The sequence below is a fragment of the Chiloscyllium plagiosum genome, chromosome 29, assembly GCF_004010195.1.
Source record: "Chiloscyllium plagiosum isolate BGI_BamShark_2017 chromosome 29, ASM401019v2, whole genome shotgun sequence".
Taxonomy (NCBI): Eukaryota; Metazoa; Chordata; class Chondrichthyes; order Orectolobiformes; family Hemiscylliidae; genus Chiloscyllium; species Chiloscyllium plagiosum.
In genome coordinates this window covers 29,284,080-29,298,938 of record NC_057738.1, presented here as the reverse complement: position 1 = coordinate 29,298,938, position 14,859 = coordinate 29,284,080, and the positions used below count along the sequence as shown (strand labels likewise).

The 14,859-nt window shown below is 40.2% G+C and overlaps 1 protein-coding gene across 7 annotated transcripts in view; it reads left to right on the top strand.

The window, feature by feature from the left end:
• exoc2 (exocyst complex component 2) overlaps positions 1–14,859 on the top strand; it is a 318,264-nt gene that overhangs the window by 121,466 nt on the left and 181,939 nt on the right. For all 7 annotated transcript variants that reach the window (XM_043719385.1, XM_043719383.1, XM_043719382.1 and 4 more), the window contains one exon: positions 10,826–10,928. In XM_043719385.1, the coding sequence (XP_043575320.1) occupies positions 10,826–10,928 (103 nt within the window). The remainder of the gene's footprint in view (positions 1–10,825; positions 10,929–14,859) is intronic.

The window sequence follows — 14,859 nt, the reverse complement described above, 5'->3', positions numbered from 1 at the left end:
GTTCAGAAAAGATTTACAAGGATGTTGCCAGGGTTGGAGGATCTGAATTACAGGGAGAGGCTGAACAAGTTGGGTCTGTTTTCGCTGGAGCGTCGGAGGCTGAGGGGTGACCTTAGAGGTTTACAAAATTATGAGGGGCATAGATAGGATAAATAGCCAAGGTCTTTTCCCTGGGGTCGGGGAGTCCAGAACTAGACGGCATAGGTTTAGGGTGAGAGGGGAAAGATATCAAAGAGACCTAAGGGGCAAGTTTTTCACGCAGAGGGTGGTACGTGTATGGAATGAGCTGCCAGAGGATGTGGTGGAGGCTGGTACAATTGCAACATTTAAGAGGCATTTGGATGGGTTTGTGAATAGGAAGGGTTTGGACGGATATGGGCCGGGTGCTAGCAGGTGGGACTAGATTGGGTTGGGATGTTTGGTTGGCATGGACGGGTTGGACCGAAGGGTCTGTTTCCATGCTGTACATCTCTATGCCTCTACCAGTGTGACCAGTTTGTTCATTTTCAAATGTTACTCACTTTCAGTGCTTTTTCTGTCTGAAATGAAAATCGAGAGTGGTAATCTGGTGACTTCAGCTAGCCGGTTAGTCGTTCAGACCTCCATCAGTCACCGGTGTCTCAGTACATGTCCATGGGTAGTAACTGCATGCAACCTCCTGTCACCACAAATAAGGTGCCCTGGGAATGCATATGGAAAAGATTATAACCTGTTGACCCTGCATAGGTAATAAGATACATTTGGAAAGAGAATGTGAGAAAGCTCACTAGGGCCTGCAGAGAGAAACGTCCAGGAAACTACACAAATTGGCATGTATCTGATTTTTGGTAAGATTCAACCCAGTGAGAGAAAAATGAGTTCACAAAATTGTTGTCCTTCACTTTTTCCTATCTGAAGGATGACATCTACTCAAGGTTGCATGCTTCTGTTTTGGGCTTTCATGCAACTGAACAAGCTTTTTAACACACTCTGAAAAATCTGCACTCTACTTCCTTTGTTTTATTGCCACAAGGTAGATTCTCTGCTGTCCTGGACTGCCATAGCTTTTATGACCTAACTACTCATCTTTTTTTCATATATTGACTTTCACCTCAACAAAAATTCATCCAAATCATTCTTGGGCATATGCACAAAATCCCCACTGACTGCAAGCATTGATGTAGCATTGCAAAGAGTGATGTCTGTCTGTGATAATGAGAAACCTACTGATGTCTAATTTAGTTCTGTTTTGCTCCTACATATTCATTTCCTCAGGTTCTTTGTGGTTTATAAAATTCAAATTGTCTGCTCACTCAGGTGTTCCTATGTTCTTCTACTTTAAATGGATATCTTAAGCGACCTCCAAGTTTATACTTTACTCGAGTGAAAGGTCCTGGCTTTCTAGGTCTTTTTCAGGGGCTTTTAATGTAGGTTTATTCTGTTGATTCGTGTGAATCATTTGAAGCATGTGAGATTCTGCACGGTCAGATGCCAGGACTAAAAATAGACCGAGATGTCTTTGTTGCTCAACAGATTTAGAATGCAAGAACATGCATCATATGATCTGGACAGAAAAGAATATGACCTGTTGACCCGACTCCATAATTCAATAATGTCATAGCTGATTTTTGGTTTCAGTTACCCGTTAGCACCTGTACCCTCGGTTCCTTGAAACATCAACATCTGTCTCAGCCTTAAATACTTTCATTGATCAAGCATCCACAACCTTCAGTTTTAGCAAATTCCAAAGATTTGCAATCCTCTGTATGAAGACATTTCTGCTGCCGAGTCCGAAATGATCAGCCCTTATCCTGAAACTGTACCCCTCGTTCTAGAATCCTCAACTAGGAGAAACAGCATCTTAGTATTACCCTATTACAGCCCTTCATAAGTCTTGAATGTTTCAATGATATCACCTCTCATTCTTCTAAACAGCAGAGAATTTGGTTTTCATTTAGTCAGCTCATCGTAGGACAACTTTCTCAAAGACCAATCTGAGGAGCCTTCGTTGTACTGTCTGCAAGGCAATTATATTTTTCCTTACAATGTGCACTTTTAGTTTCATATTATTTCAGATGTGGTCTCAACTAGGCTACGTACAATTATAGAAAGGTTTCTTTATTCCAGGACTCCAATTCATTTGCATTTGCAACTTGAATCTCATTTGCTTTCCTAGTTGCTTGCTGCACCTGCATACTAACATTTTGTATTCACCCAAGTCCCTCTGAACATCGACATTTAGAAGTTTCATTCCTATTTTAAAATACACCTGCTTTTCTAATACTATAGCCAAAGCACACAACCTTGTACTTCCTCACATGGTACTCCATCTACCACCTTGTTGCTCTCTTAACCTGTTCTCATTTCTTTGCAGTAAATTTTTGTATTCTCTTTGCAATATGCATTTTCATCTACTTTTATATCTTCAGTAAATTTGGATACATTAATCTGTCTCTTCATTAAAGAGAAATGCTTAGGTTCCAACACTGATCTTTGAGGCACTCCAATGTGAAAAGGATCTATTTATCCTCACTCGTTGCTTTCTGCTCATAGTAATATATCACCCCTAACTCCATGATCCCTAATTTTGTATGTTAAACTTGTGTGTGACACTGGATGGAATGCCTTTTAGACCTCCAAGTATACTGTATCTGCTGGTCCCCTTTACCTATTCTACTAGTTATCTCTCTTCAAATTTGTTAAACCAGATTTCCCTTTTGGAAAACCATTTGACACTATGCTTTGAGTAAATTGTTAAATCTTCTTTAGTAATAGTTTCTAGCACAATCCTAGTAACCGCAAGGTAACTGATCTGAAATTCACTTTCTTTCTCCTTCTTTGCTTGAATGGTAGTTTTTGATTAAGACAAAAATATGTTGCAACTATTCTAGAATTTAGCAGATTTTGAATGCCCATAACCAGTACATCTATTATCTCTGCAGCAATCTTTTCAGAATATTGGCCATCATGTCCTGGAGGCTTGGCTTTCAGATTTCAGACTCTTGAATTTGTCCAGTACTTTTTCTTCCACTGTTAGTGATTACCTTATTTTTCTTGCTCTTATTTGCCTCAAGGTAATGTTCTATTAGAAGCACTGAAGCTAGGAGCAGGGATAGGCCATTAAGCCCTTTGAGCCTGTTCTCCTAAATGATATGATCTTGGCTGATCCTCTATCTGAATGCCATATTCCTGCATTCTCCCCAGACCCCTTGATGCCTTTAAAGTCTGAAAGTTCATCTGACTCCTTCCTGAATTAATTCCATGACTTGGTCTCTGCAGATTTCTGTGGTCGATAATTCCACAGGTTCACGACTTTTACAGAAAACATTTTTTCTAAATGTCTACCCTGTATCCTGAGACACTGTCCCCTGTTTCTAGTGGCCCCAACCAAGGAAAGCATCCTCCCTACATCCAATCTGTCCAGCCCAGTTAGAATATTGTACTTTTAAATCCGATCCCCTCTCATCCTTCTAAACTCAACTGAATAACACAATCTAGCAGTTCTGATATTATTCCTAGGGTTTCTGAATATTTGACTTGGATAATTTTAATTAGCTCATCCGGTTAGTTAGATATTTCTTCTAATGTAATACTTCTGAAAATAATGCAAACCTATAAATTAGGAGCATGAATAGGTCATTCAGCCCCTCCGGTCAGTTCTGCCATTCGGGTTGATGATCTAATTACTCCCCATTCTTGCCTGCCTTTGATAATATTTCACTCCTTTGCTGAACAAGCATCTATCTACCTCTGCTGCAGAAATATTACAGAACTTTCTTCCACCACTTTTTGAGAAGGAGTGTACCAAAGAGTTGTCATCCTGTTTGAGGAAGAAAGTTCTCCTCATCCGTATCTTCAGTGGTGACCCCTTATTTATAAACAGTGATCCCTGGTATGAGATTTCCACAAGAGAGAAAATGTTCTTTCCACATCCACTCTATGAAGTTCCTGATGTTTTGCGTTTCATACACTTATTCACTCATTCCCTCTGCATCTCAGAGCTCTGTAATCTTTTATTTAGATAATGGCCTTTTTTATTTTTTTCTGCAAAAACGGATATTATCATATTTTCCCACATCCAACTCCCCTTTGCCAGATCTTCCACCCATTTACCTAAACCATCCCTTTTGTAACTTCCTTATGTTCTCTATCTTTATCTATTTACTATCTTTGATCCTTTCACCCAAGTTATTTATAGGGGAGGTGATGGCCAAATGATATTATCACAGGGTTATTATTCCAGAGACCAGGTAACATTCTGGGATTTAGATTCAAAACCTTCTATGGCAGGTGGTGGAATTCGAATTCAATAGAAGTCTGGAATTAAGAGTCTATATAAACAGTAAAAAGTTGAGATCCAATGCTGATTCTTACTGATGATTACTTGTTATGTCAACCACAAAATTATGTATGTCTAACTATTCTCTGTTTCTTAAAATACACCAAAGAACTTTGGATACTGTAAATCTGACACCAGAAACAATATGGCTGGAGAAACTTAGCAAGTCTAGAGCTAACTTTTTGAATCCAGCGATCCTTTAAAATAGTCCTGAAGAAGGGTCGCTGGACTTGAAACATTAAGTTTGCTTTCTCTGCACAGATGCTGCCATTCTCTGCTTCTTGTCAGCTAGCTAACCTTCTGTACATGTGAATATGTTACCCATATGCCACGAGGATTTAATTTTTGTGACAATTAGCAAATGCCTTCTGAAAACCCAAATATAGTAAATCTATTAATTTCATCCACAGCACGTTACTTCCTCAAAGGGCCCCAAAAATGTTACTTCCTCAAAGAACTCTTGTAAACTCCAATAAATATCCATGACAATGTCAGTAAGTGTATCCACTGCATTGTCATTGTGGAGTTGAAATCCATCTTCACATTGAGAATACACTCCATGTTGTGTGGTGCTATCACTATACTAAATGGAATATATGATGTTGAAGAGCCGATGTTGGACTGGGGTGGACTAGATGGTGAACAGAGCTAGCAACTCTAGAGTGGGCATTCATAATTGGCTTTGGACAATCAGCGACAGAATTGTACTCCAATCTGCAACATCAAGATGGAGCATGATCCCAGTCTATCAAGCCAAAGGATCAACTCTGGTTTCATGAAAAGTGCAGGAGGCCATGCCAGGAGAAATGTCAACCTGGTGAAGCTAAAGAGCATGACTGTTTTATATGCTAAATAGCATAAGCAGCAAATGATTAATAGAGCTAAGGAATTCCAGTACCAGCAGATTAGATCTAATTCTGTTGTCCCGTCACGTTCATTTGTGAATAGTGGTGGGCAGTTAAAGGACTCCCCGTGAGAGGAGGCTCTACAAGCATCTCCATCCTTAATGATGGGGAGCCTAGCACATCATTGCAATAGATAAGGCTGAAGCATTTGTAACAATCTTCAGTCAGAAGTGTTTGGCCTTAGATGGTGATGCTGGTTACTGCAAAGCCTATGGCCCCTGACAGCATACTAACAATGGTACCAAAAACACGATCTCTAGAACTTATCATGACCCTAACCAAGCTGTTCTAGTACATTCCCAGGTCAATGGAAAATTTCATGTATGTCTTATGTACAAAAACCAGGATAAATCCAACTTGGCTTATTATAATCCCATCAGTTTATTGTAGATTGTCAGTAAATTGATGGAGAGTATCATCAATAGAGTTATCAAGTGGCATTTGCTTCCCAAGGACCTCCTCGCTGCTCAGTTTGGATTCTGCCAGAGTCATTCAGTTCCTTACCACATTATAACTTTCTTCAAACATGGACAAAAGACCTGAATTGCAGAGGTGAGAATGACTGAACTTGACATCAAGGCCACATTTCACGGAGTGTTGCAACAGGATTTCTAGCAAAACTGGAGTCATTGGGAATCAGGGAAAACTCTATGCTTGTTAGAGTCATACCTGGCACAAAGGTTAATGGTTCTACTTGTTGGATGACACACATCTCAGTTCCAGGCTATTACTGCAGGAGTTGCTCTGGGTGGGCCCAACCATCTTCAACTCATTCATCGTCAACATTCCCTCTATCATAAGATTGGATGTAGGCATGTACAATCATGGGCGAACAATGTTCAGCACTTTTTGCAACAACTTGGGGGTGTTTCGAAGCAATCTGTGTCCAAATGCAGCAAGGTTTGGACAATATCCTTGTTTGGGCTGACAAGTTGCAAGTGAGTTTGCCAGCAATGACCATCTCCAACAAGAGAGAATCCTATCGTGAGTAATTCCCTTCCTGACTCCCCAAAGCATGGAGCTTAGCAAGGCCTTTGACAAGGTACTGCATTGTAGGTTGTTGAGGAAGGCTAAATCTCACGGGATCCAGGGAGATCTAGACAAATGGATACGAAACTGGCCTGTAGGTAGAAGAGAGAGGGTGGGGGTAGAGGGTTATTTTTCAGAATGGAGGCCTGTGACCAGTGGTGTGCCACAGGGATTGGTGCTGGGTCCACTGCTGTTCATCATTTAATTAAATTATTTTGATGAGAATTGAGGAGGTATGGATAGTAAGTGTGCAGATTTCACCAAGACTGCTGGCATAGTGGACAGTGAAAAAGGTTATCTGGGAATGCAGTGAGATCTTGATCAACTGGGCAAGTGGGCTCTGGAGTGGCAGATGAATTTAGATAACTTAGATATATGCAAGATGTTGCAATGAGGAACATAGAACATTACAGTGTTGTGCAGGACTTTCGGCCGTTAATGTTGCACCTACCTATGGAACCAATCTGAAGCCTATCTAACCTATGTTATTCCATTTGCATCAATATGTTTAGCAAATGACCATTTAAACTCCCTTAAATGTGGCGAGTCTATTACTGTTGTAGGCAGATGTAGATGATGTCTAATGCATTGACCATATTGACTACTTGTTTTAAAAAAAACTCAAATTCGTGAGCCATGATTTCCCATGCACAAAGCCATGCTGACTACGCCAAACGAGTCCTTGCCTCTCCAAATGCTTTTGTAGATCCTGTCTCTCAGAATCTCCTTTAACAACTTACCTACCACAAATATTAGGTGAAGATTGATGCAACATAGCTGTTCAATTCATCTGCCATCTACTTGTTTTCCTTTTAATTCTTCAGACATGCGTTCTATAGGACTGACATTTATGGTAGCACTTTTTTGTTTTTAAATATGTGTAGTAACTACTGTCTGCTGTTTTTTTTAAATTTTAACTAACTTCCTTACGTACAACATTTTACCTCCTTATTAATCTTCTTTGCTTTTTTTAAATATTCTGTACAATCTTTTGTCCTGTCAACAATCTTAATACAATTATGTGCTTTTCCTTCATGTTTTACACTACCTTTAATTTTTTTAGCTAACCACAGAATGTAGCGTTTCTTTCTCTGAAGAAGTCTGCCAAAATTTGTAGAAATCATGGCTGTTGTTAATGAAACTTTGACAATAGATCCGCTAGAAACATTAAAAATCCTGACTGTGACCAGGATACCTTGGTTAATGTGTAGAAAGAAGTCCACAGATCATTTTGGTTTTGTATAAAAAGATTAAGGATTGTTGTGGTTCTGTTCGCCGAGCTGGGAATTTGTGTTGCAGATGTTTCGTCCCCTGTCTAGGTGACATCCTCAGTGCTTGGGAGCCTCCTCTGAAGCGCTTCTGTGATGTTTCCTCCGGCATTTATAATAGAACATTAGGTTCTATTATAATAGCCTAGCAGGAAAACTGGTTGGTGCCGCTCCGGAGGGTTTAAATTAGCGTTCAGGGGGTTGGGAACCGGAGCAGCAGCTCAGTAACTGTAGAGACTGGGGAAAAGCTTGAGACTAAGGCAAATGTAGCCAAGTGGAAGAGCAGTCAGAGTGAGTTTGCTGAGTTCAGCGGAACTGGAGGCTTAGACTATATTTGCTTCAATGCAAGAAATGTAACAGGTAAGACGGATAAACTTAGAACCTAGATTAATGCATGCAGTTATGATGTTGCTCTCACTTTTACAAGGTTGAAAGAGGGACACGATTGGCAGCTGAATGTTCTGGGATGTCGATGTTTTAGATGAGAAAGTGGAGAAACCTAAAGAGGTGGGGGAGTTGCATTATTGGTCAGGGAACATATCATAACTGTGTTGAGGGAGGATACCCTGAAGGGATCTTGCAGCGAGGCATTATAGTTAGAGCTTAGGATGCAATCACAATGCTGGGATTATATTATAGACCTCCCAACTGCCAGTGGGAGATGGAAGAAGAGGTATGAGGTCAAATTCTGGAAAGATATGAAAATAACAGGGCTATTGCAGTGGTGATTTTAACTTCCCCCTTATTGACTAGGTCTCCCTTAGTGCTGGGGATTTGGATGGGGACCGATTTGTTAGGTATGACCATGAGATGTTTTTGAAACAGTATGCGGATAGTCCAACAAAGGATGGGGTCCTGGTATTGGGAAATGAGCCCGACCTGGTAATCAAATTTGCAGTGGGGGAGCATTTTAGCAATAGTGAGTAATTCCATAAGTTTTTAGGTAGTTATGGATAAGGAGAAGAGTGGACCTCAGATTAAGGTGTTAAATTGGGAGAAGGCCAACTATGACCAAATTAGGCGAGAATTCGAGAATGTGGATTGGGAGCGGCTGTTTGAGGGTAAATCCATATCTAACTTGGGTGAGTCTTTTAAAGACCGGTTGGTTAGAGTGGAGGATTCAGGAACCTTGGATGATAAATTATCAGCTTAGTTTGAAAACAAAGTCAGCATAGCTCAAGTCTGGCAATACTAAAAAAACAGGAAAAATCCTTGAATATAGAGAAAGTAGGAAATAACTGAAATGGGGAATTAGGTGGGCAAAAAGTGACCATCAACTGTCCTTGGCCAGTAGGGTTAAGGAGAATCCCAAGGGAGTTTAGATATATATATTAGGAGCAAGAGGGTAGCTAGGGAAAGAGTAAGCTCACTCAAGGATAAAGGAGGGAGATTGTGTGAGACCGGAGAAAATGGGTGAAATCCTTAATTAGTACCTTACATCGTTCTTCACCAAAGAGATGCACATGAGGGATGTTGAGGTTCGGGAAAGGTGTGTGAGTACTCTTGGGCAGGTCAGCATAGTGAAGGAGTAAGTGTTGGGTGTCTTGAAATGCATGAAGGTAGACGAGTTCCCAGGACTGGATGGGATCTAATCCAGAATATGTGAGAGGCAGAGGAGGCAGCACCTGGGCCTATAACAGGTATGTTTGCATCCTTGTTGGCATCGGGTGAGGTTCCAGAGGACTGGAGAATGGTCAATATTGTTCCTTTGTTTAAGAAGGGAAACAGAGATAATCCAGGTAATCACATTCTGGTGAACCTAACACTAGTGGTGGAAAAACTGTCAGAGAAGATACTGAGAGAATTCATTCACATTTGAAAGTGAATGGATTTGTTGGTGATATGCAGCATGGGTTTATGCAGGAAAGCTCATATCTCAGCAACTTGAGTTTTTTGAGGAGGTGACAAGAATGATTGATGAGGGAAGGGCAGTGGATGTTGTCTACATGGACTTTATTAAGGAATTTGTTCAGGTACCTCAAGGCAGACTGCTACAAAAACTAGAGTCTCATGGGATCTAGGATGTGCTGGCTCAATGGATACAAAACTGGCTTGGTCATAGAAAATAGAGAGCAATGGTGGATGGGTGCTTTTTGGAATGGAGATCTGTAACTAGTGGTATTCTGCAGGAATCAGTGCTGGGTCCTTTGTTGTTTTTAATATATATAAACTGTCTGGAGAAAAACGTAGGTGATCTGGTTAGTAAGTTTGCGGATGACACAAACATTGTCAAAGTTGCAAATAGTGAGGAGGATTGTCAAAAGAGACAGTGTAATATAGATAATTTGCAAATGTGGGCAGAGAAATAGCAGACTGAGTTTAATCCAGCCAAATGTGAGGTGATGCATTTTAGAAGATTAAATTTGGGTGCAAATTATGTAATAAATGGCAGAACCCTTTGGAGCATTGATGTACAGAGAGATCTGATGTACAGGTCCACAGGTCCCTGAAAGTGGCAACACAGATGGATAAGGTGTCAAGAAGGCATACAGCATTTTTGCCTTCATTGGCTCGGGCAAGTTATTTTACAGCTGTATAAACTTGTAGTTAGGCCACATTTGGAATAATGCATGCATTCAGGTCGCCAGACTACCAGAAGTTCATGGATGCTTTGGACCGGGTGAAGAGAAGGTTTACTAGGATGTTGCCTGGACTTAGAGGGTTTTGAATATGAGGAGAGATTAGATAAACCCGGATTGTTTTCCTTGGAAAGATGGAGACTGAGAGGTGAACCAATAGAAGTCTACAACATTATAAAAAGCATAGATAGAGTGGACAGTCAGAGGCTTTTTCCCAGGGTGGAATTGGGGCACAAGCTCAAGGTGAGAGGGGGAAAGTTTAGGGGAGAAGTGCAGGGAACTTTTTTACAGAGGGTGGTGGGTGCCTGGAACACACTGCCAATGGAGGTCGTAGAAGCAAGTATATCTTGATAGACACATGAATTGGAGGTGAACAGAGAGATAGAAACTGTGTATGGCAATAGGAAGTGGGTGTAAGTAAGGATTAAGCATCAGTGCAGGCATGGTGGGTTGAAGGGCCTGTTCTGTGCTCTTTGTTCCTTTTTAACAAGAATTGAATAAAGTACTTATACAATAATTTTATGTGGATTAGTCATTTGAAATTATATATTTCATGTCAACCAAAATGTTAATACTGCCACCAGATAGTGTATTTTTTGTTCTTGAAATGTGGGCAGCATTAGTATTTATGACTTATTCTTAGTTACCTTAAACTGATGGTGAGCCAACATTGAATGTTATTAGTGGTAACATTTGTTAAAAGCCTTTTTTTTTCTTGCCCTACAGTTTATGCTGAAGTAGAGACACGTATTGATTCACTGAGGGTACGACTGATGAACAAGTTACTCGAGATGCCATCCACTTTGCATGACCAGAAAAGATATATAAGGTAAATTGAATGTTTCATAAGTTTTAAACTGTGATGTACTGTGCTAGAACTTACAGTAAATGCTGTCTGTTTTACAATTTGAGTCTGAAAATCTATTGACTCTTTAATTGGTGAATGTTAAAACTTACAGCTCAATATAGTAACAACTTGTATGTATATGGAACCTTTAACATCATAAAATACCCCAGGTATTTCACAGGAATACTATTAAACAAAACTCAATGCTGAACCATGTATACGGATGTTAGTACAAGTAACCAAAAGCTTGGCTGAAGAGATCTGTTTTAAAGAGCATCTTGAAGAAGGAAACTGAGATGATGATCCAAAGATTTGGGCCTTGGCCGCTGAAGGAACTGCCACCAACGATGGAATGATTTAAAATTACGGGCATGGACCGCTTGAGTACTAGGGAAGTTGAGAGTGGTATTGAATGTTGTGCAGTCATCAGCAAGCATAACCACTCTGGGGACCTCCTGTTGGAGGGAACGTCACTCTGACTGAAATATACAGGAGGCTACCACTGCCAAACACCCACCAGTGACTGGTCCAACGGTAGGAACCAGATTTTCAACACTCCTATTCTGACTCCAGCATGACTCTGATTGAGGCGTGCACGACATGAAACCTGTGCTCCCCATCAGTCAGAGTTGTACAGTGGTGTCATGAACCCTGATTGCAGAGAGTACCTGTTATCTCCCCAGTATTAGTCTTGTAAGGCTCTTGAAGCGCCAGTGCTCAAGATTGTATAAATCATAGTAGCTGCCAGTATAGTGGGTGCACACCTCCATCTAGCAGCAATGGCGATCACTGTTAGGATAAGCATTAATCAAACGGAACCAATTCCTGTAACTGACTCCTGCAGAGTTGTGATGTGGACCTTTCAATACCACATGTATAGAGGCTATGGCACGTTGCACCAGGGGACCCCAAATTTGTTACTGAATTCAACTGCCTGGGCTGCAGCACTGACCTTATCAAAATATCCCAGTGTGAACTTGGGCAGATGGCATCAGATATTTTTGTTGATTTGCTTTATTTATGGTCATGCGTATTTTGTTACAAAATACAGTGAAAAGTATTGTATAGTCTTGCCACTTTCTGGTGCCATCTGAAAACACAAAAATGAACCAAGACATAGAATATAAAGACAGAAAAATAAAGAAATGAAGAAAAAGTGTTCAGCTTTACAGTCCTCCTTGTTAAGTGATCTGCCATGGGCCTGGTAGCCAGGCACAAGTCCCCTTTGCCACGCTGTTGTTGCTGGAATGAAAGTCGCGACTCTTCAGTGCCATCTATGAGTCCTCGCTAGACCTCACCAAAGCAGGTGCTACTAAAATGCCAGTGGGTATCGCACCAGCCCCCAAACTCGACTCCTCCACCGCCACGAGTCTGTTTCGGATCCACCTTGCTAATGCAGCCACTGCTGATGCTGATGGATCTCATACTGACCCAAAATCGTCACCATCTCTACTGCTTTGTGTGTGCATGATTGAGCGATAACACCCACCTCACCCATTACTCCCTGGAAGGAGCTGGTCTCATAAATGTTTAGCGTATCAATGACCTTTACACCCACCAGGAGAGGATGACTTCTCATTCTTGCATTCCTTAGATCTAATATATGATAACTAATATATTGTCTACTGGCCACCCTAACAGAAGCTATATGGTGGGACAGAGAATTACTCAGAAGATAATGAGGGCATAAATAAGTATGTTGGAAAGTACATTAATTATGGCTGACTTGAATCTTCATTTAGATTGGGGTAGTTAGACTGGCAAAGGAAGAGTTCATTAATTGTATTCGGGTCACTTTCCTATAAAAGTGTGTTGTGCATCCAACCAGAAATCAGGCTATGTTGGATTTGCAATGATACTCTGAATGTAAAAGATCCCCTTGGAAACAGTGACCACAACATATTAGAATTTAGTATTCAGTTTGAATGGGAGGAACTTAGGTTGGAATCAGTTGTGCTAAGTTTAAATAAGGGTAATTATGAAGGAATGAGGGCAGAGCTAACTGGCGAGGACTGAAAAATTTGTTTAGCAGCAAATATGGTTGAGGAGCAATGACAGGCATTTAAGAAAATAGTTCATGGCTCACAGTAAAGATCTATCCCAGTGAGAGAGAAGGATTTTGGGAAGGGGATAAGCTAACCATAGTTAAACAGAGAAGTTGAGGATAGAATCAAATTTAAAGATAAAGAAACATGTGACAAAGATTACTGGTAAGCTAGAAGATTGAGAAAGTTTTTTAAAATGAACTACTAAAAACAACAAAAGGAAAATGTAAACTTTGAGGTTAAATTTACGTGTAATATCTAGACAGAGAGAGCAAGAGCTGCTTTTAGTATATTGAAAAGCAAGGAGAGGCCGAAGTTAACATAAGGCCCTTATGTTAAGAACAAAGCTGGGGAAATAATAATGGGGAGCCACGAAATGGCAGAAGAGTTGAATCAATACTTTGCATCAGTTTTTACAGTAGAAGATACTAATAGCATTCCAAAAATACTAAATAATCAAAGAGCAAAAAAAAAGGATAAAATATAATAACTATATCTAGAGATAAATACAACGGAAACTAATGAGGCAAAAGACCAATAAGTCTCTTGGATCTGATGGGATGCATCCAAGGTAGCTACAGAAATTATGGATGTACTGGTAGTAATCTTCTGAGAATCCTCAGATTCAGGACAAGTCCCAGAGGATTGAAAATCCTCACTTTTATTTGAAAAGGGAAGGAGACAAAACCAGTTGGCTTAACATCTGTTATTGGGAAAATATTGAGTCTGTTATAAAGGATGTAACTGAAGAGATTTAGAAATATGTAATATGATTGAACAGAGTCAGCATGGCTTTACAAGGGGAAATCGTGCCCTGACAAATAAATTTTCTAATTTCTAATAAAGAGTTCTTCCAAGGATTTCACAAGCAGGAGAGATAAAGGAAAATCAGAGGCTGTAATATATCTGGATTTCAGAAGGCATTTGATTAGGTACCACACATTAGGTTACTTAATAAGAATAGAGCCCATGGTGTTATAGGTAGTATGATTAGAGGATTGGCTAACATATAAAAGACAGAATTATGCTAAGGGGTATTTTCAGAATGGCAGCCAGTAGTAGTGGAGTGCTGTGGTATTGAGTGCTGAGGCCACAATTATTTTCATTATATCTTAATGACTTGGATGAAGAACATGAATGTATTATCTCCAAGTTTGCAAATGACACAAACTCGGTGGGAAGGCGAGTGGTGAGGATGATGTGAAATTTCTGCATAGAGGTATAGACAGTTTAAGCAAATGGGCAAAAAGCTGGGCAAATGCAATACAGTTGAGGAAAGTATGATGTTATGCACTTTGCCAGGAAAAATAAACGACTTGAATAGTATTCAAATCTGTGATTTTGTAAATGGAGATAGACTAGAGAAAGCTACCAAAACAGAGATTTTAACATCTCCTTGGCTTAAAGTCCAGGAGGTGGTAGGGAAGGCAAATCAAATGTTCACTTTTATTTCAAAGAGAATAGAGTATAAAAATAGGGAAGTCTTGTTAAAAATGTACAAGCTACTAGTTGGACCATAGCTGAAATACTGGGAACAGTTTTAGTCACCTTATTTATGTAAAGATATATTGGCATTGGAAGCAGTCTACAGAAGGATGGTCCACAAAGATGATCTTGGGTAAGGAGAGACCCTCTTATAACGTGAGGTTGAATATGTTGGGCTTGTACTTATTGGAAAAATGAGAGGAAACCTTTATTGAACATTAGAACTAGGAGCATAGAGTCATAGAGATATACAGCATGGAAGCAGACCCTTTGGTCCAACCCGTCCATGCCAACCAGATATCTCAACCCAATCTAGTCCCACCTGCCTGCCCCCGGCCCATATCCCTCCAAACCCTTCCTATTCATATACCCATCCAAATGCC